The 25,941-nt window shown below is 43.9% G+C and overlaps 2 protein-coding genes across 2 annotated transcripts; one reads left to right on the top strand and one right to left on the bottom strand.

Annotated features, from left to right (window-relative positions):
- Positions 1–8,699: 8,699 nt before the first annotated feature.
- LOC148916455 (protein EXORDIUM-like 2) lies at positions 8,700–9,931 on the top strand. Its single transcript, XM_089055109.1, has one exon. It carries the CDS (start codon positions 8,790–8,792, stop codon positions 9,669–9,671), a length of 882 nt encoding a protein of 293 aa, XP_088911235.1. The 5' UTR covers positions 8,700–8,789; the 3' UTR covers positions 9,672–9,931.
- A 1,447-nt stretch (positions 9,932–11,378) lies between these two features.
- LOC148916454 (phospho-2-dehydro-3-deoxyheptonate aldolase 2, chloroplastic-like) lies at positions 11,379–15,475 on the bottom strand. Its single transcript, XM_089054598.1, has 5 exons — positions 14,740–15,475; positions 13,973–14,250; positions 13,134–13,410; positions 12,627–12,872; positions 11,379–11,907 (listed from the first exon to the last, which is right to left on the bottom strand). The coding sequence occupies exons 1-5, from the start codon at positions 15,217–15,219 to the stop codon at positions 11,641–11,643; spliced, it is 1,548 nt and encodes a 515-aa protein (XP_088910724.1). The 5' UTR covers positions 15,220–15,475; the 3' UTR covers positions 11,379–11,640.
- Positions 15,476–25,941: the final 10,466 nt, after the last annotated feature.

Below are 25,941 nucleotides of genomic sequence, written 5' to 3'. Positions count from 1 at the left end.
CATGAGCAACTTCCTAGTGGGTCACCTATCATGGGATTGCTCTAGCCCCCAACTCGCTTAACTCGGGTTCCTATGACTTCGCCGAGAGCTCCCAAAGGCCTCGTGCTAGATAGAGGCGGACATGTACATATAAGGCACATCACCCCCTCTCCGTTGGTCGATGTGGAATGTTACAATCCACCCCTTAGGGGCCCGACGACCTCATCGGCACAATCGCACCATACGGCAGAGTGGCTCGATACCAAATTGTCACATCCCGCATCGGGTTCGCGTAGCACGATATTGTCCGCTTTGAGCCCCTCTCTGCCCTCACGGTTTTGTTTTCGGAACTCACGAGTAACTTCCCGGTGAATCACCCATCCCGATATTGCTCTAGTTCTCAACTCACTTAACTCTGAATTCCTATGACTGCCGCTGAGCTCCCAAAGGCCTTGTGCTAGATAAAGGCGCATGTACATATAAGGCACATCATCCCCTCTCCGTTGGGCAATGTGGGATGTTACATGTATATGTTTATTTGATAGGTAGAAGTTTTGGGGAAACGAGTAGATTACAAGGAGACTCTCTGAATTTTCAGCAGAAGTCTAGTGATAGATAAATTGGTTTCTAGTTAGAAGGGCATTGTGGTCATTTGTGTCCGAACTGCAGTGCCTGACACGCATGAGATTCGACTCGGATTCCAAAGTAGAATTTGGGTCGGGTCTTGTCACTATATACTTTACTTCTTGATTATACTCAAGTCCAAATACCCTTTGTATGTTCACAAATAATTATATTGTTTTGCAAACGAACACTAATTCGACTTATTAATAACATGTTATTATCGTGTCAACTCATTATAAACCCGATTCAATAAGGATTGACTCAAAAAACACTTACTAATTTTTTTGCATATTCAAATCGTGTTATTGTGTGACGTGTCGTCCACTCTTTTTCCTGAAAAAAAGGCCTAAACCCTTGTTTTAAGTAATGTTACTTTGGCAACTACATCATGATTGTAATATAGTTTCGTTGCAACTTGGATTACCTACCTTCAACACGAGCCTCACGATATTCTTTTACTTTTTTGGATAAACCTTAGCATATTCATTGAATATGCTGAAAATAATTTCATTTACTAGAAACACTAAAAAAACCTAGCTTAAAAACCTCAAATGATGCCAACGTGGTCTAGTGTCCAGTGAAAAAGACTTTATAAATTAGTGATCTCAAATTTGAACTTTCATGGCGTCTTCATTGTGTGTGTGAAAACGTTATCCTCTCTTTTAGAGCATTTCCACTCATTTGCCATGGCAAAAGACAAGCGAGGCATGGGTTGTTACTATTTATTTGAATAGTATCTGCCTTAGCAATTTTTTTTGTTGGTTTTCCACCCATTGTCATGGCAACTCAAGAGTAACTACTATTCATATGAGAGATGAGAAGAGGAATTTGTACAGAGTTTTGGTGTGAGAAGTGAAGAATATGACTAGGTATTTATTTTTAAAAATTCCAAATTTTTTGTATTTTTTCACTTTTAATTTTTTTTTTTTGTTATTTAAATTGGCAACTGACGTCACAATGATGTCAATATTAAGTCATCTTCACAGTAACAACCAGCAGTCTTGTGCCTACTTGCCAGTATCAGTGGAGCCAGCGCTTCCCGGCAAGAATTGAGCGCTGGGAACAGGATTAGGGGCCTAGGAGGCCTCTTGCTTGGGCTAGCCCCTCCTATTGGAAATGCTTTTATAATTTAGAGAATCGTCTATGTAAAAGAAAAAAAAAAACTCAAATGGTTTCAGTACCTACCATATTGTTTTGTAATAGTATCACACATATATTACAATTCCTTTCCAAACTGTAGACCACTAGAGCTTTCCTTTGGCTTTTCCACTTGATAAACGAACCACCAAACCTTTGACTTGGACATAAAGTTAGAAACATTTCTCTGTGTTGTATACAACCCTCTTGGAATAATCTTTTGAGAGGTTCCTTCAATAAATGCTCATTGTTTTATAAGGCGTGGGCGGCTTTTCCTTGGTTCCAAAAACTTTGAATGGTATGTCGGTACCTACTACCCACGGCAAGATAGTGACAAAGGAGTGGTTCATTTTATTTATTTTGGTGCACACAAATGGGTGGTCCTTCTTCCTTTGATTACATGGAGGAATTTTGGTGCTCTATAGTTGGCTCTCAACTCTTAGCTCCCATAGTTTTTCTAGCTATTTTATTTAGGCATAATCATCATGACATTAAAATTATTGAGACCCAAGTTTTTTTTTTTTTTTTTTTTCGATTTAGCTTTATAAACGTTCACACAAAAAAAAAATAATAATAATAAATCAATTAACTTCTATTTAGGCCATTGTACGACGGGTAAAGAAGAACACTCCTGTGCAAGTAGGATGTTAGCAAAGACATAAATCATCATTTTTTTCCCCCATGAAAGATTGAGCAAGGGACTTGTGGGGAGGATTTGGAGGTGGGAATGGGTGTCGTGGAGGGAGGAGGCTTTGCACGATTGGAGACGGGAATAGGTACATTAACAGATGTACAATAAACTAATATTGATCTTGACGAAGTTAGATGAAGGTGGTACATTTCACACTGAAAGTGAAGTATGGGTGTCACATTGTCAAAAGTTTTTGTGTGTATGTATATGATGGATAAACTCTTGAAATAATTGAATATATTGCCCTATCATATTGATATCTTTTAGTTTCTATGGTCGAGGAGAGTCTCCAATGGGTTTTAGGCTTTAGCCCATCTTTGTTTTGTTAAATTTTTAAGAGATGGGTCAGCATTACTATTAAGAATAATTGATATCAGTTTTCAACTTATTTACTTACAAAGAGGTATGAAATTTTATTACAAAGGCCTCAGCTCCAAATGATATTAGTAGTAAACCGATTCATTACATTTTATATTATCGATATGAGATTTATATTCCTTAACATCTTATTTATAAAGAAAAAAAAAATCATCGGCAATAAACTCAACTGCATGCATTGGCAATATTCCAAAATTTAAATAAAATAAAATAAAATAAAAAAAGAAGAAGAATCAAATCCTACTATAAACTCAACTGCATGCATTGCAGCTGTGTACAGTATGAACTCGACCCACTTGGAGCATATCATCATCAGTACATAGTTGGCAAGTCACTCACAGACCGGCCTCTTATTGTATAGCGTCGGCAACTTGCCCTGTCCTAATTAATCATCTTTTTCTTTAATAAATTATTAGCTTTTGTCAATACACGAGGAAGATCAATAATATGACAAGATCGACGGACCAGATTTTTTCTTTTTTTCTTTTCGGTCAACTTGGCTTCATCTTGTTTGTCCATTGGTGATATGATCAACTGGGATGTGGATATTCAGACCACCACCTTAATTATTATTCAAATTATTCAACTAGCTACGAATTAATGTGGCACACGCAGAGCTGGCTTCCAACTTTTGGGGTCTTGCAATTTAATTTGGTCAAATAATTTTAATTTAATATATATATATATGTACATAATTTTTAGTCGCAATAGTCTTTGAACTTATAACGAGTTTTATTTTGATCATTCAACTCGTTTTTTAATTTATGCATTTCTTTGATTCTCTCCCGTGTGCCAATTAAGAGTGAACTAACAACTTTATGGACACAATTAAATAGTAGGGTAGGTCGTTTAATATGATAGCTGTACCAAAATTGACTCTTTACATCTTAAATAAATGGTCAAATTGACATATTTTGACGTAAGAACTAAATTGGCACGAATGAAAGAGAGTTGGAGGACGACATGACCTAAAAAATGAGTTTTGAGAATCAAAATAAAATTCGGGTATAAATTCAAGGACAATTCTAGCTAAAAACATTATATATATGTATAAGAATTTTATTGAAATAAATTTTAATTAAGGATTTGAAAAGAGAGTGAGGACTTTAGTCCTTTTAAAACGTCAACATTACGACAGAAAACGAGAAAAGGAAAGACAGAAACAATCAAAAACCAAAAAAAGAAAACTCCAGAAAAACGGAATAAACACGAAAAATATGGTTGTTTCATTGTTTGGTCTCAATGAGCCGATCCCACCTAGTTGAACAAGCAATACGAATCAAATCAAATGAAAAGCAGGCAAAGGGAAGGCCATGCAATGCATGATAATAATGCACGCAAAAATCCAGCTGCATTATTTTGTTTCCTTTGTCGGCTTGTGACATTCTCTACATGGGTCGCTATTCTAATTTTCTCAAACCTAAAGTCTTGGTGATGTAGGGTCGATTTATCCCCATCACTCCCCTAACTCCCACCAAATGATTGGTGCATATACACATCCATTCATGCACATACATATCTTCGTCTTAATTTGACTCAAAATCTTATCACTTTATAGATATGGCAAAATAAGAAATTATAAACACCACAAATTCAGTAAACATATGATGATTGAGAAAAACATTGAACATTTTATGTGTGAAGGGGTGTTATAGTAGAATCTCTCTACATCATTACGATATTTGGATATAGCTATACTAGTTTGTACCCTTTTGTACATACTAATTTGTGATTCTAAACCTGCTTGTCGATTTTCAATTTAATTAAGACATCATTTTAGATAAGTTCGATTTTCTTCTGAGTTGTGCTTCGGTTAATCGCTCATTCTTATATGGGCCTTCTCAAATGACGCCATAATCTATTCTAATGTACGACAGTGTATCGAACTACTTCAACAAATTTGAATATACCGTTGTTCATAGTCACGTGCTCTAATCATCTGATTTACAATTATAGGATGTCTCCGCTGAAATTGCCCCTTACCTTTCTTCTTTACTTAATTAAGTACTTGGTTCCAATGCACTTCATTGTACAAATTGAAGTACGAACATCGACATTCACATCACCAGGATCAATATCTTCTTTTCGTACACCCAAATGGATAAATAAATAAATAGAGTTCTTTTGGTCGTATTAGCAATTTACCAGACGCTACCACATCTCGTAATGGCGAAGCTTATCCTTATTGCATCATTTTCATAGCACACTACGTCCACAGTGTGGGCCACTACAAAGACCTAAAAGACCTCGAAAATGAGAACACGTGTCAATTACAAAAAGGTTTTTTTTCTTCTCTTTGGGGTCAAATTTAGAAAAAGTTATTTACCGAAAGGCAGAAGTGAGTGAAAGACGGTGCATGCATGCCTTGGAATTATTCTCCCAAAGTCCCCGACACCGCCATTTGATGGTTGACCAGGGCTTTTTGTCGACGTCTTTGCCGACGTTGCTTCCCCTTCTTGCCACTCACGTGAAACCAAAGCTTTTTCTTGTGCTCGAAACGTGAATCATGACCTAACCTTTTTGCCTTTTCCTCCTTCATTTTCTTGTAATGTTGTTTGGACGTGATCAAATTATAGGGTTTAAATGCTAAAGTTTTTCTTGTGTTTTACTATTTGGTCCCGTGTTTGGGTGTCATTATCTAATTAAAACGATAGTATCGTGAAGTCAAGATTAGAGAAAGATATTATATAAAAAAGCGACGCCGGTACTGATAACGTGTTCTGAAAATAAGGTACGAAAATAACAACATAGAAAAATAGCGAAGAAAGTAATTGTATTCCTTGCTTCTTCTCATTAGCACCTCTATTTGTAGGGTTCAATTTACGATTACATGGATGACCCACAAAAATTCTTAGTGATAACCTCATTTACAGTGGCCGAGCCATTAAGGGACCAAACTATATATTATTCTAAATTTTTTGTATACATATATATTTTTCTTTTACACAAGTCCGCCAAATCTAAGAGTCATTTTCACCTATTTCTCTTGCTAGATTTGTGACTATTTATTCTCTTATTCTCCATATAATATATTATTAAGTTTTAATTGGGTTGACTCACTTAATTAAGATTTGTTCATCTTTCTCTTATTTTTGTATTGTTTTCTCTCTGCTTATGGTTCGTTAAGGTTTGTGAACATTTGATTTATTCTCTATTGAGTTTAATGGGTCTTTCAATTAATGTGTAGACTACCAAAATAAAAAATTGTAAAGATTTCATTATATATGTATTATGTATGGTGTTTTGGTCTTTTTGGTTACTTTGGAAAGTATTGCGAGTTCAAATTATATACATATTTTTTGTAAAAAGCCTCCTCACACATAAAATCATGGCTCCACCACTGCTCATTTATTAGAAATTTCATAACATTAAATTATTTGAGGAAATAAATTTTCTTTCCCGGCGGATCGCTCGTCGAAGAGAAGATGAGAGGTTCAGTAACTATCTTTTCTTAGAGCATCTCCAAGGGAGATATCAAATATCAAACATTAAATTTGAATTTTATGGATTATGTGGTAATTAATTTAACATATAATAGAGTTTTATATTTCACCCGATATGTCACATTAATTGGAAAATAATAATAAAATAATGAAATAACTTCACAAAATCAAACAACCAAAATAACAGTATGAGATGAAAATGTTATTCCATGTAGAATTTAACATTTCAGTTAGAGTAAGACTTAGCTATGTATTCCACCCGTTAAAAGTACCACCTTAGATTTAACATGACAATACACATTAGTTTGCCATATCAAATGATACTGATATTTTTTTAATAAATAATTTTACATTTTTCACTTGGAAAGAAAAAAAAGGATTTAATTACCCTTACAAAACTGATGGAAATTGTGGATGGGTTACAACAAGTACTGATCTACAGTAGTATGAAATTTGGTTTAAATTACATGAACGCAAGAGGTGAAATTTGGTGTCCATTGTAGTAATTAAATTTTTTTTTTTTGGGCCAAAAAATCATTTTATTTGTTTCTTTCTCGGAAGCAGAATTATTGAATCTGTCACGTGCAGTCGGCAACTTGGACTCGCATGTTTAATGTTAGCCTGTTGCGTTAACCAAAAGCAAAGGCAATGTTTGGAAACTGCAACATTCAAGTTATCTGACGGCCAACTTTCCATGCCTACCATGTAGACCGTGGACCACCCTGCACACAATCATAACCCATCAGACCTCTAACTGTTGATACTCCGAGCTCTCACCGATTGAGAAACACATATTTAAAACCGCGATAACACTATTTTGATATTCCCGATCGATAATGATAACTTTTCACGATACATTGCTTTATTAGCCAAGATGGTAAAATAGTTATATTCCTGTTGCAACCAAGTTTTTCCCTTCCGCAAAAGCTGACGTCAGTTGAAAGCGCCAAACAAAATACTTGAGGGCCCCACTGCCTGAGTAGCTCGAATGTCCAGCTTCGAGTCCTCTAGAGAGCATCAAGCATCAAACACTATCATTTAATTTAATTTAATTTATTTTCAAAATCCCTGTTTTTAATTGCAACTAGACACAATCATGGGGGAGCTTTATTTTTAAAAATTAATTTAAATAATCCCGAAGCGCTGAACCATTCGGTCTCGGAGTCTGCGCCAAAGCAAAGCTTCTACTCTTCCTCTGGGTGATGATGTCATCACTTAATCAACTCCACAGTGGCCCTCCCTCTGACTCTGTCAAGTATGCACCAAGCGCTACCTAAGGCAGTCTTCTGTCCACGTCATGGCTACGATGGGTCATGGAAACCCTACTGGGGTGGGGCCTACTCTACTGGAATGGGTTTGGTAAAGGATGAGATTACTTTGGAAAAGAAAGGATGGAGGTTAGAGAGAGGAAGGTGCGAGAACAAAGACAAGAATCGTTTTTTTCATATGAAAAGACAAACAATCGTATGAAATGAAAATGATCGAGTACTCAAACGATCATAGACTGGCGTTTAAAAATTATAACAAAAAATAATTTGCACACTAGTCTTAAATTTGAATTTTCATAACACTCCCGTTCTCTTTCTTAACTTCGAAAAGGGCAAAAAAAAAAGTTGCAAAAGAGAAAATAAAAGGTATATACATGTAGGCGAGTTAGTTTTAAATCGTCGAGCTAACTATTCTCAACTTTTACATTTAAATTGATGTGGAGCATAAAATTACATTTATTACTAATTACGTAAATGAGATATTAGTTGGTACTCTTAAAGTTGTTGTAAACATGATTATCCAAAAATAAAAATAAAAAATTTGTTGTAAACAACGAACAAAATCCTAATAATTTGGGCAAATGCAAATGTTGTCGGGAGAGAAAAAGAAAAAGTTTTGTATTTGCATGTTCATATTTGATATGAAATTCTGATTTGAAATTGATTATAAACAAAACAAAACGTAATGTAATCGGAACTTTCAAACTTCAAATGATATAAACCAAATTGAAGATTAATTGAAGACTAAATATAGCCCATAAATAATGATGTAGCTTTGCAAATATGGTAAATTAACAAAAACATAATTTTAAATTTTTTTTATAAAACGGAAATAACAAGCGTGATAGCACTTTTATATAACGTAACATTATTGGCTGAAACTAGTAATAGCATTAATATCTAGGTGCACGCGGGGTAACGAGTCTGTCTTACGGTAAAGTCAGCATCAAGTGCCTGGAACAAACAAGCCCCCTTCCCTCCGTAGACCACCCACGTCAACCCCCCTTCCTACTATCAGAAATTTTACAGCCTGGCATAAGCCTCCAGTCTCGAGAGCTCTTTTCCCCCCAATTAAAATCCCCCACGTGTCGTCAGTCTTCGATGTTGACAACTGTCCTCTCTACAGCTGTTCCCCTTATCGTCCTCAAAACCCGAATATAAAAGCACACACGAACCCAATTCAGCTTCATTCACTGACTCACCTCCCCCACCCCATACAGCCTGAAAATCTCTCTGTGTTTGAAAACCCTGAAATTCTCGCCCTTCGAGATGGCTTCTATTTACCACTATGCCACTTCTTTTATAATCCTCCTCTCTCTCATCGGCCCCAATTTGAGCGCTCTGGTAGAGCAGCAGCCTCTGGTACTCAAGTACCACAACGGCGCGCTTCTCAAGGGCAACATAACCGTCAATTTCATCTGGTACGGCCGCTTCACCCCGATCCAACGGTCCATCGTCGTCGACTTCGTCCAGTCCCTCAGCTCCAGGCGGGCCCCGCCCGGCTCCGCGGCGTCCTGGTGGAAAACGACGGAGAAGTACAAGAGCGGCGCCTCGAACCTCGTGGTCGGGAGGCAAGTCCTCCACGAGGCCTACACTCTGGGAAAGTCCCTCGGCAACCAACACCTGGTGGCCCTCGCGGGCAAAGTCAACGCGCTCAAAGCAATAAATGTGGTTCTGACCGCGAGTGATGTGGCGGTCGCCGGGTTCTGCAGCCGGTGCGGGACCCACGGGTCGACCCGGGATAAGAAGACGGCGTACATCTGGGTCGGGAACTCGGAGGCCCAGTGCCCCGGCCAATGCGCCTGGCCGTTTCACCAGCCCATCTACGGCCCACAAACGCCGCCGTTAGTTGCGCCTAACGGCGACGTCGGGATTGACGGCGTCATCATAAACCTCGCCACGCTGTTGGCGGGAACCGTGACCAATCCGTACAACAACGGCTACTTTCAGGGTCCGGCGAGCGCGCCGCTTGAGGCGGTCTCCGCGTGCACGGGAGTTTTTGGATCTGGAGCTTACCCGGGTTATCCGGGTCGGGTCTTGGTGGATAAATCAACTGGGGCGAGTTACAACGCGGTTGGGGCCAACGGGCGCAAGTTCTTGCTGCCCGCCATGTGGGACCCGCAGACCTCTGCATGCAAGCCGCTTGTGTGAGTGATGTGGCAAGCATCTGGGGCCGCACGTGATGGTGTAGATATTATTATAATAATATAATATTAAGGTTGATATATATTATGGTGATGTGATGGTGTACGATGGGCTGGATAAGGTTTTTAGAAGGGGGTTTTGTACACACTTGAAGGTTGTCGTCTTGCGTGACGTGTAAATTTTATTTTCTCTGTCTTAAAAAAAAAATAGAGCGAAAATGTTTGTGAAAGCAAAAGGAGAAATGAAGGTGGCATTGGCATTATGAAGTTTGGGTTTGCTTTTGGGCAATATTTTATAGGATAAAAGAAAGCTTAATGATTTTATGCTAGGCCCTGGGAGACCATTGTGACAAGTATGCGAGAATAAACTTACCTATATTCGCAACCCATTTTCCTCGTTTATATCTATATCTCTCATCACGGAATTTTTTCTACAAACCAGACAAGCGATGTGAGAGATCGATATAGGACAAGAGGAAATGCATGCAAAATTTTATTTTATTTGGAGTGTAGAAACTGTCGTCTATAATACTCAATGCGCGTGTGACATACATAATTAATTTAAAACGTCGAGATGTAATTCTTGTGTCTATAACACTCATCGCGTCAATTGGTATAACACTAATTAAAGACGTCGAGATAGATGTAGACATTCTAGCTCCTATGCTTTCTCTTATGTAATATGCAACACTAATGGTTCAAATGGAATGGAAGGTTAACTTTAATTAATTAATTAATTAGTAAGAAAAAAGTCACGAGTTGGGAGAGACTTTGTTTTATTCTTCCGCCAAAAGTCTGCATATTTTTCGAATTTAAAGCGTATTGAATGGACCATGGAGTAAGTACATTTACGGTTTACCCCAAAATCAAAAGAAAATTAAGTACACTACAAACAAACTCCAATAAGTAGGCGGTGGGCCCTTTGGCTTTTTATCTTTTTCCCCCTTTTTTCCCAATACATCTCTCCAATAATCCAATTCTTGCTCCAACCATGTCGTTTCCCCATTGATTAAGGAGATATTTAGTCATATATCAATTCTTAGTACTAATATTATAGATAAATTCATTATTATTTAATTTTTATAAATAAACTCCAAAAATGACAGTTGACCCTATTGAATTTAATTTTGATTATTAAATTACTTTGATATCCTATTGAGTGTTTTGAATTTTTTTATGAGGTTTTGAGATTGAGATTGTTTTAAGAAATCAATGATAGTTTTGTAATTTAAAATAAGTTAAAAGCTTTTTATTATGTTGTAAATGAGTTTTGGGTGTGTTTCTAAAATTCATTTCATATAATGTTTTATTTATTTATTTATAATTTGGGCTTCTATATTGAGTATAATAGTAAATCTCCCTTGATTAAGAGGTTGTATTGTACCAATACCATGGAGGAATTAAATGGGGATATGCTTGCTCAATGCCATATGCTCAAGTTTAATTAAATGGAAGGAATATGTTCCAACATTTTCTTTTTTATAAAACCTTTTACCACTCTGGTGGGTGAGCGGGACTAGACTGAACTATTTGAATTAAAACGGACAAGAGTCCTATCGTTATTTGATGCTAGGACCGGTTCTTAATAAAATGAACAACTGTCCGTCTTATATAAATCCCACCGAGAGAAATGAGACTCATGAAGCAGGCCGAGATATAAAAGAACATTTGAACCACAAACAATATCATGCTGAAGACCCGGAGAAATGAGAGCTTAGGTCAAAATTACCTTTATACATATATAGAGAAATACATCATTACATGTCTGCTGCTATACATTTTAAACCATCATCACAAACATAAGTATCATCTTTGTAACTTGTCAAATCCATCGATATCATATTTGTTCGATTTCCTGATGCAGTTGAAAGCCTTTTGCTTTATATATCTCATACTATCACAGCTTCTACTCTATACATAATACATACAGCTCACCACGATTTTCTGAATTCAGATTCAAGCAAAGCCGGAATCTCCTATATAACAGCAGAGGCCGGAAAGTGCCTTGATCCAAGCCTTCTCTTACGTAGCCGCTCAGCAATGATAAAGGCAAGTTCAAGAGATTGTGAAGCGTTGAGCCTTGGGTCACAATGAGTGTGGTAGCGTGAACTCAGATCATTATAAGTTATAGTTCGTGCACCTCCGACACACTCTGTCACGTTTTGCCCTGTCATCTCTAAATGAACACCTCCTGGGTAGCTTCCTTCTTGATCATGGACATCAAAGAACGCTCTCAGCTCAGCCTGACAGTATAAAACAACAAGATCATTGCTGCTATTAGTATAGTTGGAGGTGTAATTAAAACTTCAACTAAAGAGAACAAAAATTGAACGTTTTGGACTTTGAAAAGCTTAACGATGCAAGCTTCCATGACTAGTAATCTTTCCAACCTTCTCAAGGTAGTCATCAATCAGGACAATTATGAAGGATCAATGTTTCAAGCATTTTTCTGACCATCTAGAGATCAATACATTACTCTATCTGAAATTGCAATCATATGTACAGTGTGAAGAAAGAAATCAAGCCCATTTGTTGGATTTTCACATTTCAAAGATATGTTCAAAGAAAAAAGTAACATGTATTATATGATAAATCATACAGACAACTTAAATAATTCCATGGACTAAGATATCTCATTTCAAGAGTGTCCTTGTCCAACCTACTGGACATGGGTCATCATGTTTTATTGGTAATTGACTATTGACCAATTGTGTCATGACAATGAAACACATAATGGAATGGATTTTTGAAAACGGACAACACTTAAAAACTCAGTGATAGAGAGAGCCATAGACTTCAAAAGATGCAGTTAATTTCCTTCTTTATTGTTATTTTATTTTATGAAAAGGTACCTTAACTTGAATAGATATTGGCAGACTTACTTGAACAGAATAGACAATTTAATTTATATATATAAGCAAACAAGTGGCAAGAGTGAAAGTGTGAATTTATAACATCATACCCTAATTGCATCAAACGAACGAGTTTTGAGTCCACAAGGAGCTTTTATTGTGTTTCCGTGCATAGGGTCACTAACCCATGTGACAATTTGACCTGCTCCGCGGACAGCCCTGATCAGATGAGGAAGCTTCACTCTCATGTTCTCAGCTCCCATTCTCACAATTACTGTTACTCTTCCTGGTTTGTTCTTGGGGTTTAGGATCTCTATGAGTCTAACAAGCTCATTTGGATCCATTTTATCACTCACCTGCATTACAATATTGTCTGTCATACACTGCCTACATTTTTCTGGAAAGAAAAAAGAAAAGAAAAAAAGAAAAGAAACCACCAGCATATCTCTCTACCAGGTTCACAATTACAAACTAAGATATTCAACAAAGACTTAAAATACATGACACATAATAGTGTTACGCTTGTTCATGCCACCGATGCAAAGGAATTTAGTATGAGAAGAAAAAGGAAAACGAGTGTTTTTAACATAAATGAAAGCAAAAAATGTGCCGGATACCTTGATGCCAAGGGGATTAGAAACTCCTCTCAAAAACTCAACATGTGCACCGTCCAGTTGGCGGGTTCGTTCCCCAACCCACAGCATGTGAGCAGAACAGTCAAAGTAAAGCCCAGAAGTAGAATCCTCCCTAGTAAGTGCTTGTTCATAAGGCAGAAGCAAACATTCATGAGATGTCCAAAACTCTGTTGTAGTCATGATTGGGTGGTCAACTGTGAGTCCAGTAACAGCCATAAATCCAAGAACTTCATCTACCCGGTTAGCCAGTTCACGGTACCTATTGAGCCAGACCAATTATATGGTTAAGCCTGAATTTTTCCCAAGTACTAAAAACCATGTTGAACTCTAGAGCTACTTCAAATCAACCCACATAGAAATAAACTGCATACACCCAATTTAAGATCGACAGAATCCGTATAACATTATAAATTCTATTTTAAAACAAAAACACAATAAACTTAAGTGCGAAGCTTCAAAACAAACTAATAACATTTCTATACATGATCACCTAAAAGATGCGTCACCTTATGCGTATGAAGTTATGCTAGAAATAGAAAAAGGACTCAACCATCCAAAATGGGGTCATCAAATCAATCATGACCAAATCATTAACTGGTTTTCTGGGCATTCTGGCACAAATTATTTAACTAAACTTTACCATCACTCAATATTCACCATATTGGCACCACTTGAAAAGAGAGTTCTACTTAAGATATCAAAGTTGACGCTGTGTGAAGCATAATTTGAAACTATAATATTCCATTAGAAAAAAAAAAAAAAACCGAATTTCCAGAGCAAGTTATAAATTTGAAACTAACTCACAGGAGTAAGAACCATACCTATCTCCCTGCTCGCTATGCTCTGTAAAATCCAGATTCCATTGGGTGACTCTCTGCATGGCGGCATACCCTCCAGTGGAAAATGCCCTCAAGAGGTTCAAAGTTGCCACAGATTGGCAATAAGCACTAACCATCCTGTGGGGGTCTGGAAGTCTTTCCTTTTCATCAAACGCATCACCGTTGACATTGTCACCTCTGTAACTAGGCAGCTTCACGCCATTTTTCTCCTCAAATGGATCCGATCTTGGCTTCGCAAACTGACCCGCCATTCTCCCTACCTAAATTATATACCCATAGTTTATGTCATCTATCAGCACCATTAACAATTATTATAATGTCCATCAGTTAAAATTCAATGGCTATTTATTATAGATACGATTTTTTTTGGCATGAACCATTTCTACGACTACAGTTCAATTATAGGAAAACATATCTCTCACAAATTAGCATTCCACCACCAATGAAGTCATATTATTTTAAACTGATATTTCAATATAATTTGTAATTCCACCAAGTATTATTTCTCCAGGACTAATTCCATCACTCACATATTATGATTCACAAACTATCACCAACCCAGAAGAAAAAAAAAAACTACACCTACACCACACGCATGATCCTGTTTCATACATAGTAGATTGATTCAACATTTACCAATCTAATATAATCTTATGCAAATTTCCACCCCAACCAACACCAAAAAAGAAAAAGGCGCAATATTTAAACACCAAAAAGGAACAAGAACGAGAGACGAAAGCAATCATAACCTTAATAACAGGCATTTGGCCACCAAACATAAGCACAACGCCCATCTGAAGAAGCACACGGAAGGTGTCCCTTATATTGTTAGCATTAAATTCCTTGAAGCTCTCCGCGCAATCACCACCCTGAAGAAGGAAGGCCTGTCCCATGGCAGCCTGACCCAGTTTCTCTTCCAAGCTCCTGGCCTCCCCGGCAAACACAATGGGCGGGAAGGTCTCGAGGGTGCCGAGGACCGAGGCCAGCTCCTCCTGATCTGGGTACTCTGGGAGCTGCAGGGCCTTCTTGGCCCTCCAGCTGCCGAGGCTCCATTCGGGTTGGGTTGGAAAGGTGGGTTGTGGTGCACCGGAGGGCTTTGATGGATCGGCGGCATGGACGGCTGAGATGGGTTTGTGGGTTGGGAGCTGAGGGAGTGAAGGATGGTGTTTGATGGGTTCAGGGTGGAGGAGGGATTTGAACGAGAGAGAAGAGTAAGCTGTAAATGCCATTTTCTTCGTCTTGTGAGACAATTTGGATGTTGGAAATTGGTATTTGGCTTGGCAGAGACGATTTTGTTATTAATTTTGGGAATTTGTACGAATATTTAAGAGGTGTGTGAATTTACTGCCATGTGCTATGTTTTACAATTTTGTCAACTGGCTGTATAAATTGAAACACATCCCCATTGTATCAAAGTTCTTCTTCGCACTTGAGCTTGACGCATACCCTTCCCTGTCTCTTTCATTCAGCCTTCCGCTCTCCCGTAGAGTTAAAAAAATAGGGTGAATTTGACTTTAATACCTGAAAGTCTACTTTTTTTGCTTCAATTTCGTACTGAAACATTCATTTTAGGGAGCTGGAGTTTCAGGCCCACTATCGGGCTAGAAACAGTACAAAACCCACCCATTTAGAATTTTTTTTTTATAAAAAAACCTACAAAAAAAATTACCACTAACTGAAGCCCAGCCCAAGTTTCATTAAGAAATCCAAACTAAATTACAACTTTCCCACCAGGTATTTAATAACAAAATACTTTCATAGAATTTGTTTATACCAAAATGAACAGCCAATGAATATCGAACGCGTGGCTAAATCAGGGACGGGTGTGCCTTCGACACCCCTTTTCGGCAACAAACCTACCGATCGTAACATTAGGGCAACCTCGCCCCCTACGGCCGCGTGGCGACCTCTGGTCGGCCCCGAGTCCCACATCGAAACTCTGACAAATTGCACCTCCCAAGGCCTATAAAGGGACACCCATCGGCGGCAGGTAATCAATCGGGTGTGGCATCTGCCTATTGATCTGTAGTTCAAACTTACTAAATCCGTACTTACTAAAGCATCGGAGCCTTCGGCGGTACCACACGGTGCCCTAGGATTTACCGTGTGTTTGTTATCTTGGATCGCACACCCTACCAAGGACATCATATATGAGAGATCTAATCACTAAATTCTGCGGGAAAGTATTAAACCATTTTTACTGCGTCAGCGGTTTAGCGTCGTCTGTGGGAAAATGATAAATCAACCTACAATTCCTAAAAACAAAACAAATGGGAACCGCCGGGACCCGATTCCTTTGGAGGGCGGATTACGTCACGGTATGCCAAGTGGAGCAAGCCCGCGCGCACCTAGCACCCTTTTCCGGTAATCCTCAGCGCTGGACCACGGTCGGCGGGCTCTAACTCAAATGACCTCCCGCCGGAGGAGATGGCTAAACTCAAAGCGTAACAATCTCCTTTCGTCCAAAGTAAGGCGAAACCGCGATTACTTAACGGGAAACACAAAGCGTTGGACCAAGATCTTCCGAGTCGTGGACCCGTGTCGGCGAAGAAGAAGCGGAGCAAAACAACGTCTGCGCCCTCAAGCAGTGGTGGTCCGCCACCCCAGAACCAACCTCACGTACCAAAGAAGGTATATCATTGCCGTCATCGGATAAATGATAAAAGGATGCGAGCGGCATAGGTCCCCAATCGAATAAGCGCCCGTTTGGGGACTCCGGATGAGGTCACGGGGATAAGTCGCCCATTCGGAAGGTTCGGAGTTTGGATTGGCCTTTGAGTCGATGATGATGCGTCCCAGCGGGGACAAAATCAAGCTACGTTCGGAAGGCTCCCGGAGTACTCAAAGCGCGACGCCAAGTCAGAGAGCTTAGAAGACTTGATTCTGAGCGTCCCGGTAGAGACCAGCCATCCGCCTACTCTTTCAAGAATCCGAAGATGGAGGATGGCCGACCCGATCGAGTCACGATTGGGAAAAGCCGGCCGGGACCGTTTACGTCGCATCAAGAAGTCTAGATCGGACGGGAGTACGGCCGTTGCGCATACCTTTCTATCACGGTGTGGAAGACCCTTGGCGCACCTTCACTCCTTCAATCGGCGGTTGGGTGTAAGGGCCTCGCTGACGAGGGCAATATACGCTATTCCGTCTTCCCCGGTACACTGGCCCCGGTTCTCGTCTCGAACCGGGCGGTGAACTCCTTTGATGGTGAAGCAAATTTTCCTCAACCACTTCGCAGATCCGGGACGGACCGTTTGTACTCTGCCGATGATTTATACGATTCGGCAAAGGCGAACCCTTACGTGAATCGCAGCGCGCCGTCCACAGTACTCGAGGTGTCACAGCGGGCGATAGGGCGCCTCGGCGCCTTGAAGAGTAGCTTACGGTCCTCTCGCCCGGTACCTTGTACCGCGGTAGCCGCGGCGCCGCGTCGATGAGTTGATAAGCGGCGGCGATCCATGCGAAGGCGAATACTTCAATTCAAACACGGGCCTTCGGCTCGGAAGGAGAGTCGGCCACCAAAGTTATCGGAACAAACCGATGGCTCGATGGCGGACACAAGCGGAAGGATGACCGTGGCGTCGAAACTCAAAGAAGGGCGCGGGAAATGCGGTCGTAAAGACCACGAGCTCCCCTACCAAATCACGATCGTGCTCGAAGTCTTCACTTTCTGAACACAACCTACGAGACCGTTCTAATGAGCGAGCACGGACCAGATCCCAAAGCCAACCAGCAGAAAGCTGGTCGGCGGGATAATCGGGATCTTGCAAGTCTGCGATACCACCGGCGAGCGACCACAATCACAGGCGCATCGGTTTGAAAAAATTGTCGGCGCAGTTCGGGAAGGAAAGTTGGATCGATACCTCGCGAGCCACGCGCCCCGGTGCCGAATGCGTCGGCGGATCAACATGATCCACATGATCAGCGGCGGTCCCACTCTGGCGGGACCCTCAAGCCGTTCGGTAAGCGGTATGTGTGTGCCCACCTTTGTCCTCGGAGTCTTGGCGCATGAGCGGCGATCGGGCCGTAAGATTCGAGAAGGTGGGATGGAGCCCATCACATTTTGTGAAGAAAGAGGAGGGTCATCTACCCCGACGACCGATGATCATTCGTGCGAGATCGCGATTCACGATGTGGGTGGTCTTGATTAATCTAAGGCTTCGGTGAGCGTAATCTTTCTTGATGCATTCAAGGGAGGAATTGCCCGGCGGCATGGTCAATCGGCAAATTACACCTCTGCACGGCTTTTACGGAGATGCGGTCCAGCGGTGGTAGCATCGGCACGCCCGCCGCCGGCGTCGCCCCGAGAAAACAATGACCTCGACCAATTCCTCATTGTCGATTGCCTAACGGCATAGCGTCATCATCGGACGAGCGGCCTCCACAAGGGTCAAAGTCCATATGCGCCACATGTTCTTGATGAAGTTCCCAACACGCTAGCGATGCGGGACCATTCGAGCGATCGGCTCGGTATACGGACATGCTATGCCCACGGCCCTTAAGGCGGTAGCGACAAACGCCCGCCATGGAGAGCCATGACCTTGCGGGGACTACGAGCGTATCAAACCCATTGTGACCCGGGAGAAAACCCGGCACGATGCCTGACCGGCGAGGCTGAGACCGTAATCTGAGCGAGGGTTCACGATCGGTGGGTAAAGATCGGCGCAATCTAGATCCGACCTCCGAAGGCGGTTCGCCGACTTCTTACGGCGGCAGCAAAAGTCTTCGCTTGGTCTATGGCGATATGCGGTATATCACTGATGTCATCGACCACAAGCTCGGCATTTCCGCGCCTGGCGGTCGGCAAAGCGCCCGTCGTGCGATGCGAGCGATGCGAGGCAATGCGTGCGAAGTTGACAAGTTCAAAGCCATCGGCTTTATTAGAAACTCGTACTGTTTGGCTTGCCAGCTTCGGTCATAGTCCGGAAGGCGGGGAGGATGGCGAATGTGTCGAGGACTATACCGGCACTGAACAAAGCGTGCCCGGCGATTTCCCCTTACGAGAATCGACCGGCTCGTGGATGCCACACGCCGGGCACGAGCTGCTCGGTTTCATGGGCGCGTATTGAGGATACAGCGATTTTCGCGAACCATGCCGATAGAGAACATCCGGCATTCATCACGGACGCTGATGCGTACTACTACAATGTCATGCCTTTCGGCTGAAGAACACGGGGCAACACCAGCGGCTCGTCAGCCGGTTTTGCCAAACACGCCGGCGGCATCATGGAGTGTCGTCGATGATATGTTGGTAAAAAGCCCGAGCGAGGATCACACAGAAACTGGCTCTCATGTTCGGTATTCTAAGGATGCGAATGAGGTTAAGCCCGGCAAAATGCGCCTTGGTGTATCTTCGATAAATTTCTCGGGTTCATGATCGGTCAAAGTATCGAGGCCAATCTGAGAAAATCAAAGCTATAATTGACATGGAGCGCCGAAGGCGCGGACATTGAGCCTTACGGACGTGTCGCTGCTAACTGCGCTTCATCTCCAAGGCTCTGGATAAATCGTGCCGTTCTTCAAAGCTTTGAAAGGGCAAACATCATATAACATGGACTCCCAAATGCGACGAGCGTTTCAAAACTTGAAGAGCTACATGGGCGAGGCACCATTATTATCAAAACCAATCCGGCGGTACTACTCCTGTACCTTCGGTATCCGACATTGCGTTAGCTTCGGTGTTGTCCCGGAGGCTAGAAAGCGAAGCTACCGATCTCTTATGTACGACAAAGCGCTCGGTATTGAGCTTGTACCCACCTGGAGCGGCTATGCGCACTGGTTGTCTCGGCGCGAAGACTCGCCCCTACTTCGGGCCATGAGTACGATTCGACGGCGAACCCGCCTCTTGGCGAGTCTTGCCGGCTGCATCGGCGATTGGTCAAATGGGCAATCGAGTTGGGAGAATTTGACATACAGTTCAAACCAAGGCATGCAGAAAAAGGCCAGGCCGTTGCCGACTTCATCTCCGAGCTCACACCTCCTGCGCTATTGGAGCCATCATCGCCGAGCGCCATTTCTCGACACTTCCGTTCCTCTCTGGGTCCTGCATATGGATGGCTCGGCAAACTAGCAAGGTTGTGGCGCCGGGCTGGTATTAACCACTCCGGACGGTAGCAAAATTGAGTATGCCCTCCGATTCAACTTTCGGACTTTCAATAAGCGAGGCGGAATATGAGGTCCTCTGGCTAGCCCGGCTAGCAAAAACATAGTGCGAGGCGGTCGGCATTCGCGGTGACTCGGCTCATAGTAAATCGGATAGCGGCGGACCGCGGCAAGGATGCCTCCATGTGACCTACCTCTCGGCGGCTCACCTACTACGAAATTCGGGCCTCGAGATTGGCGGATCCCGGGTCGAAAATAGCCGCCGGCCCGCTCTGCCGATTAGCCGGCGATAAGCGACAAGATCGGAAGGAAGTACGGTGAAGATATTATCGACTAAAGTACAACCGCGAGGTATGTACCGTTGATGCGAAGACACATGGATGTCTCAATCTATGTCTTCGACTACGGAACCCTTCCTGCGATAAGAGGCTCGAAAACTCCGTTACCGATCGGCAAGTGCGCGATCATCGGCGATGTCTGTACAAAGCGAGACTACGCGCCGTATCTAAAGTGCCTTCCAGGGGCGGGGACTCGTTCTTGGGAGGTCCACGATGGAATATCGGTGACCACTGCGGTTCCCGATCGCTCGCACACAAGGTCTTGGCGGTGTTATTTACGGCCAACTCTTCACGGGATGCGAACACATTAGTGGAAGGTGTGACAAATGCGGTGATTCGGTAGTGTCCCTCATATCCTGGCTGAGCCATGCGCGATCGTGAGCCGTGGCGTTAGCCCGATGGGGCTGGACCTGGTGGTCCAATGCGGAGGCAGCGGTCGAGTCAAATCGTTGTCGTTGCCATAGACTACTTCACCAAATGGTAGAAGCCAAGGCCTAGCGACAATAGCGGCGGTCGGTCGAAGATTTCATTTGGGCGAACATCTGCCGATTCGGCATCCTACTCCATCGTCACGGATAGCGGCGAGCGGTTTGATTGAAGTCTTTAAAAATTCGCACCGACTCAAAATCAACATGTTCTTTGCTTAGCGGCGCCTTTAATCGAGCGGACGGTCGAAGCCATGAACAAAATTGTCAGAAAGGCGTGAAGCAGCGACGGCAAAGCCAAGAGAACTGGCGGAAAAGCTTCGAGGCGCTGGGCCATCGGACATCCTACGAGCGGCAGCGAGGAAACACCATTCTCTATGGCTTTGGTTGAGGCGATAGTCGGTGGGAAGTGGAGGCCTTCCTACGAGCGGAAAGCCGTCTGCGGCGAGCGAGAGCGCTTGCTTTAAGCCTCGACCTACTCGAAGGCGCGAGCACAAGCCAACCTTGGGCAAAGCTTACAACAGCAGCGTCTCGGTACTATGACTCGAGGTCAGATCCGTTCTTTCCGAATCGGAGGTGGGTCATGCGGAAGGTCTCTCGGCAGCAAGAATCCCACGGAAGAACCTCGGACCTTCTGGGAGGACCTTACGAAATCATCGGTATCCAGCGATCGGGGACTTATCGACTTAGAGACTCCAACGGAAAGACCCTCGGCCATCCTTGGAATGTAGAGCATTTGAAGTATTATTTCAAATGAAATCACAGCCTCTGGCGAGGATCACGGAGGTCCCAGAGCCTCGGCACCTCTACAAGCTGACCTTGGCATGATAGCGTTTCTAATGGCGGAGTTTTAAATGTATAAGCGCCTCAAAATTATACTTTTGCCTTCGGCAGTATATCAATGAAAGGGCCTTCGGCTCATGCATTCAGAACCTTTGTTGTACCTTTCAATCTCTCCATTTTTGTTCAAAAAGGAATCGGTAGGGACCACCGGTCGCAATAAACTCCACACTTTGGCATCGCCATTATCCTACCGATTAAGGGACAACGTAAGACTTTATTGACCTTTATTATCTTTCGGTAATTACGGGCCGTTGCTTTGCCGCATCGGCAAGCACGCTAATAGTTTCAAATCATTGCGCTAGGAACTTTTGCTTGAAAGGAAGCGTTATTGTGTGACGATGACCTTTGTTTAATGGCATTCGGCATTAAACATAAAAATGAAAAATCTCTTAAGTACGTTACCGATTCATAAGAAAGATGCAACTAACTTGAAGTAAAAACATAACTTTAAATTGAAAGATGCCAGCGGCATCAGAGTTGTAACAAAATTACAAAAATGCCTACGGCATCAAAATTAAATTAAATACTTAAAAAAAATGCCCTCGGCATTAAGTTTAGAGATAAAAAAAAATCGGAAACAAAGCGGCTCCTTGAGATCCTCTATCGGTGGCGGACCTCATGGCACTGAGGCGGCACCATCGGCCTCAGCGGCACCCCCTCGGGATCGGCTAGAACCTCCTCTGTCATGTCCTCCCCTCGTACTCCTCGACCATCTCTTGGTTATGCCTTGAGGAAGGGGATCGGCAATGAGTGAGGTTGAGCTTCTTCCGGGTTGTACGCGCAAGCGGTAGAGAAGGTCCGCCATTTCCGAGCCTACCTCCTTGTCCAGCAAGGTAGAAAACTTAGTAGACCGGCGGTAGCACTGGATGCCTCCCGTCGGCGGCCTAGATCTCGGAAGCCACAGTCGCTCGGACTCCTCGAAAGCCACTGGGAACGCCTCCTTGACTCCAGGCCTCCTTCGCCATCAATTGCGCCGACTCCAGCTGCCGACATCTGTAAGCGGCAGTAAACCTTTACTGCCGTTCGGCTGCATATCCTTAGCCAAGTTCGCACTGGGCTTGGATGGCCTTGCGGCCGGCAACCTTTGCTCTGCCGTCTTCATATGCCTTCTTCGCCTTCTCGGCGGCATTAATGGCTTGTAGCGAGCCACATGTCAATCGATGCACTGCATAGCAAATAAGCGTTAGAAGGAGGCGGAAATGAGCGGCGAGGGAAATGCTAAAAGCTGATGGGCACTTACGAGGCAGAGGCGGAAAGCGCGGCCGACCTCCTCGAAGTAGCTTCTTGGCGGAGTCTTCAATCTCGGACAGCTCCATTTGTGAACCGAGATCATATGGTTCAGCGCACCACGTCTTGAAGGGCGAGCGAATGCGGACTTAAGCGCCTCGCCGTCTTGGCGAGAGAAGATGGCAGGCGAGCTCGGTTTATCGACGCGTTTTGGGCGGAGTCGGCATGAGTCCACCGTAAATGGCCTCTTGCACTGCAGCTTTAGAGGGTTGCCCTCCGTGGCGAAACTTCGGTGAGGGCCGGACCAGCCGGCGGCCGGCGCGCGCCGACTCGGCATGCATCGGCGGCGGCGCTCGTTGAGTGTCGCGTCGTCGAGTCCACACCTCCTGAAAGCGCGGTGCGTCCGGTCTTCTTCTTCTTCCCTGTATGCGAGCATGGCGTCTCTTGAGGACTCATTCATCCTCTTTGCCTCGGCGACCTTCCTCTCTTCGATCCTGCAAAAATTGGTCGGTCATTCGATGTACATTTGGTGTCAAAAAAGGAAAGTATACTTACTCTCGGCGGGGTTGACAATTTGGGCGCCGATGAGATTGGCGGTGAAGAAACTTAGTACACCCTCTCAGCGGCAGGAGACCTTGACCTAACCCTTTCAATCTGCGGATCTCCGCTTTGTGTGGCGCTCGGTACTTCAACACTGCACAAAAACAAGCGGGATCGGCATTAAAGAAGAAAGCAAGACACGCAAGACCTGCGAGCGGTAGAATAGCCTACCGGCCATTTGGGCGTAGTCGGGATGTAAAGCAGGACGGGGCTGTCCCGGCGACTCCCAATCACGGACAAAAGCACACTGCCGTTTCCTCCACGTCTTACGTGAGGTCGGGGCGGCATTGGCGAAAGTGGCGCGCTCGGTAGCCTTGGCTGGACCCGCCCGTGATCGGCACCGCCGACCGTCACGCTGCTGCTGGTGGGAGAATTGCTCGTCTGAAGGTTCTCCCTCTTGACCATGCGAAGCTGTGACTATCCCATCAGCGCCACCCGAAGTTGGGATTGAAGGCTGGCGGGGCGTAGCCTATTTGCGCCGGGATCCTCACGAGCGGGTTGCGAGAAGCCTCATCCCTTAGGAACGTCGTAAAAAGATGACTTGCCGTCCTTTGCTTAGAAGTCGGTAGGACTCGAAATCCTCATACCTACGAATCGGGAATGAAATACTCCGCCCGAAATTTGCAATCTCCCTTCGGTGATTACATTGGGCTCGAGATAATCACGCCGAAGACAAGCTCCTTGGAACCCCATCGGCACCTAGGATTGCGGGGTAGACTACGGATACTCTCGGCCGGTTGGATGGTTCGGCGGCCGCCTCACCACGGCCGGAGGTGGAGGCCTCTGGCTGGTGACCCGCTCGCCACCCGGCGCCAAACGTGGCGACCGTCGCTATATATGATGAACAGCGATGCGGGCGGTCATAAGCCCCTTCCGATGCCATGTATGGGGTGGGCTGGGCCTTCGCCGAGTATCTCGACATCGGTATCACTCCCTCCTCGGCCACCCTGCCGCTTCAGCGTCCAGTCAGAGGGACCGTCCGATGACTCCTCATCGAGCGCATTGGGCTCGCGCTCGGAGAATGACTTCGCTCTCGGACATCTACAAAAGCAGGCCAAAAGAAACTAAGGCTCATGCGGATGCTACCCTACCGACCCCTACATCACCACCTATGGCGACTAGACTACCGAATGGAACCCTATGGCTAGTCTAGTTCAAACCAAGGAAGGACGTAAACTCTTAGGGTATGTAAAGATGGAAAAGTAGGGCTACCGAGCGGTACCTTTGCTTAGCCACGGAGATGGGCGGACTGCTTCGGATCGTCTGAACACGGATCGCCCTTCCTACCGTTGGCGATGCGAAAATCGCACAGGTGCCGATTAAATCTAGTCGGAAATCGCACGGTTGCCGTTAGCACTGCGTCGGAAATCGCCTCGGATAGAGCTCTCACTTCTCACTTTGGATGCAAAGTGAATTCACCACCGGGTCATCCTATTTATAGGGGAGTTTGACAAGCGGTACTCCTTGAAAAACCAAGCGGCGCGTGTCGCGCGCTATCATTACTTCCGCCACGTGTCGCTCATCCTATGGGAAGCGGATGCGGCATGCGGCGGAAGTCAGCGCTCGAGATGTCCCTTCACCCGGTCATTTCGGCGCGACCTTACGACTTCACGGCGTCGACCTACGGGTGATGATGCGGAAGGAACAAAGTCTGGCCCCTTCCCAAAGATCGAGTTACGAGCGGTAGGGCCGTGGTTCCTCCGAAGGCGACTTCGTCCTTCGAGGACTCTCACAGGGGACTTGGGGACTCTGTTTATACCAAAATGAACAGCCAATGAATATCGAGCAGCGTGGCTAAACTAGGGGCGGGTGTGCCTTGGCACCCTCTTCGACAACAAACACGCCGATCGTAACATTAGGGCAACCTCGCCCCTCGGCGTGGCAGCCTCACAGCGGCGCCCGAGTCCCACACGAAACTCTAGACAAATTGCACACCTCCCAAGGCCTATAAAGAGGACACCCATCCGGCAGAAGGTAATCAATCAGGCGGCGGCATCGCCTGTTGATCTGTAGTTCAAACTTACTAAATCCGTACTTACTAAAGCATCGGAGAGCCTTCGGCCGGTACCACACCGGTGCCCTAGGATTTACCGTGTGTTTGTTATCTTACAGATCGCACACCTTACCGAGGACATCATATACCGAAGAGATCTAATCACTAAGTTCTGCGGAAAGTATTAAACCATTTTTCTGCGTCAACAGAATTGACAAATTCTTAAATACTTTCATAGAATTGATAAAAGTCACTAGTAAAATGGCAAGACTTTTGCTCTTAACAATTAGCCTTAAAAATATGAAAAAGTCATTCATTTAATAAGCTTTTTAAAAGTCATTAACTTTTTGAATACAACCAAACATAGCAAAATATAGCTAAAACTCAAAACAAGCCAAACCCACATTTAAAAAAAATTCAAACGAA

This window comes from Prunus mume, linkage group LG6, assembly GCF_029339155.1.
Source record: "Prunus mume cultivar Tortuosa linkage group LG6, ASM2933915v1, whole genome shotgun sequence".
Taxonomy (NCBI): domain Eukaryota; kingdom Viridiplantae; phylum Streptophyta; class Magnoliopsida; order Rosales; family Rosaceae; genus Prunus; species Prunus mume.
Note: the sequence above shows the minus strand (reverse complement) of the source record. Positions and strands in the feature narration are given on the sequence as shown.